The 2,651-nt window shown below is 53.3% G+C and overlaps 1 protein-coding gene across 1 annotated transcript; it reads right to left on the reverse strand.

Moving 5' to 3' along the window:
- Positions 1-190: 190 nt before the first annotated feature.
- On the reverse strand, positions 191-2,101 carry NGA_0201600 (uncharacterized protein; the record flags this gene model as incomplete). The annotated part of the gene is made up of 6 exons (XM_005854227.1): positions 191-259; positions 487-572; positions 702-807; positions 1,075-1,137; positions 1,766-1,800; positions 2,095-2,101. Coding segments are annotated over 6 exons (366 nt in total), but the record flags the coding sequence as incomplete, so codon positions are not given.
- Between the last annotated feature and the right edge of the window lie 550 nt (positions 2,102-2,651).

The raw sequence follows: 2,651 nt of genomic DNA on the forward strand, positions 1-2,651 counted from the left end.
GGATGAAACAATTAGATGGAAAGCCAGTTCAATGTTAAGCAACGGGGCGGAAACAGAAAAAATAAGGGGATAGGGCACGAGGAAAAGATGTCTTAGGTGCATGAAGCATGCATTTAAGGAAAAAGGCGGGATGTAGGAGAGAGGAGGAAGGGAGAGAAGGAGGGAAGGAGGATGGGGGAAGGGGGTACCTAATGTGGATGAATTTGGCTCCTGGGAAGAGTTCTCGGAGGACACGGACACGGGCCGTGTGGGAGGGGGACTGCCGAGGAAGAGAGGGAGGGAGGGAGGGAGGAAGGAAGGGAGGGAGGGAGGGAGGGAGGTAGGTAGGTATGGTACAACGGGGTGTGCTCCCAAGGATGGTTACTCTATCCGAAAATCATCTTGCCTCGTGTCTTGAGCCTGTAAAGATGAGCAAACAGTGACAAGGCGGTAGGAGAGGAGAAAGGGAGGAAAAACAAGGAGGGTGGGAGGATGCGGAGCAAGTACCTTGAGGATGAGGCGCTTGTCCTGCTGCCGGTACAAGACTTTCTTGAAGAAGAAAGTGATGGTTTTTTCCAGGCCGATAGCTCCGCCTGCAAAAGAGAACAGCACGGAAGGACGCACGAGAGAGGGGGAGAAGTCAAGAAGAAGGGAGGATCTTGGAAAGAGAAACGGAAGGAGGAAAGCACGCACCTGAGTGCAATCTTTGAGCGAGAGGAAACGCTCGTAGTAATGGTACTGTCGAGGGAAAATGGCGCCCATGTAGGGAGAGAGACCAGACAGGTTCGCAATGGCAAATTCGTCTTCAAAAGGGGAGCTGAGGCCGACCTGAGGGCAGAGAGGGAGGAAAGCCAGGCATGAGGAGGAAGGAAAGGAAGGTAAGGTAGGAGGAGGGAGGGCAGAAAAGAAGGGAAGAAGAGCGGAAGAGGAAGTTGGAGGCCTAGGAGGGAGGATCAAGGGAACACATCATTGCCCGCGGGACAACGAGAAGCTTTCAAGAAGGAATGCAGCATTGTGTTTTTGTGGGAGATCTGCACTTTCCCCCTCCCTCGCGCCCTCCCTCCTTCCCTCCCTCCCTCCTTCCCGCCTCCCTACGACCTTCATGCTGTCCATGGGCCGTTCCATCTGAAGCCCTGCGAATTGCTTGGTCATGAACCTCTAGAAGGACGAAATGAGGGATTGGCAGAGGGGGGAATGAGAGGGGCGGAAGGGAAGCATTGGTAAGGAGAGCCACAAAAGAGAGGGCCACGGCCCAGAGCAAGGAGGAGGAAGAGGGCGAGGCGCCCCCGTCCGCGCAAATCGCACGAGACAAGAATGTGAGGGACGTGGCATCGCAAAAGAATCTTGGCTTCTATCGTCCTCCGCCAGTATCGAGTATCCCCCCCTTCCATCGTCCCGCACCTCCCTTCCCAAGAATATCCGTGGAACGTAGCATTGGAAAGCCGTGGGGGCAACCAATCTCTCGTCGTTGTTCAAGAGCTCATGCAGAAGGGAGGTGCCGCTCCGGTAGTGGCCGATGATGAAAATGGGGGGATGAAGGATGGGGACCTGGGAGCCGGGAAAGAGAAGAAAAGAGGGCAAGAGCGGGAAGGAAGGGGAGGACGGGGTAGAGGAAAGGTGGGGTGTGCGAGGGAGGAAGGGGAGACATGAGTATAAATCACAAACTTTACACAAGGATTCATCTAACGCTCTATGTATCTCTTCATAAATCGATTACTGTGAGGAATTGCTCCACGCGGAGGGAATGTATCCACGCCGTCTTTGTCCCTCCCGCCTGTTTGCTCACCTCCTCAATTTGTTCCACTGAGTACTTTTCCTCCTCTTTGGGAATCCAGAAAAATGCTGCCATGAGAGATATGTAGGTGGCATACAAAGCGCGATGCCAGAAAACAGGATCCACGCCATTCTAAGGGGATGATGGAGGGAGAGAGGGAGGAGTCGCGGGAGCGAGGAGGTAAGCATCCTTCGAGTCCTGAAGGCGATTTCTCGAGCAATTAATTACCAAGGTTGCAACAAAGATTGAAGCAACCATGCAACCATGTTCGTTTCCTTTACCTGGATGATGTAGGACAAAAATTGATCGGCAGGCATGCCCATGAGCAGGAAAAGCCGCACCTCCCATCGAGCTGGGACGGGTTTGGGAAGCTTGATGAGTAGAAGGAGGAAGACGGCAGGAAGGAGGACCAAAAGGATGAAGAGCCAGAGGAGGAGAGAGGGCATCTGTGCTTGCTCGTTGGTGTTGAATGGCGCGACAGAAAGCGTAAGAGATAGCTGCGGAAGAGGGGAGGGATATAGGAATGGTCGTCCCAGAGGCTGTGGCACGAAAAATCCGAAGGCGAGATCTTGAGATCTCGTGGGACCGCCCTCAAAGTACCTGGTCAACCCACCGATTGCCACACAGGCGCACAAACAGGGATAAACAGGACAAGAAAAAGAGTGTCAGAGAGAGTCACGTGCTTGCCAAGACCACGAATGGGCTTTGAGGACATGATTAGGGACGTCGAGGGCTCTGGAATGCTGGCATGTGACCGGGAGCGCGTCAGCTGTCTTTGTTTTTCCCAAATGAAAAAAAATTCTTTTTGGCCTTTTTCCCTCCTTTTCCGTGGAGAAGAAGCACATTTCAAGACGACTGTGCGTTCCCCAGCACATAATGGTGTTATATGACAGAGGAG

The sequence above is a fragment of the Nannochloropsis gaditana genome (genome assembly GCF_000240725.1).
Source record: "Nannochloropsis gaditana CCMP526 unplaced genomic scaffold scaffold579, whole genome shotgun sequence".
NCBI lineage: Eukaryota > Eustigmatophyceae > Eustigmatales > Monodopsidaceae > Microchloropsis > Microchloropsis gaditana.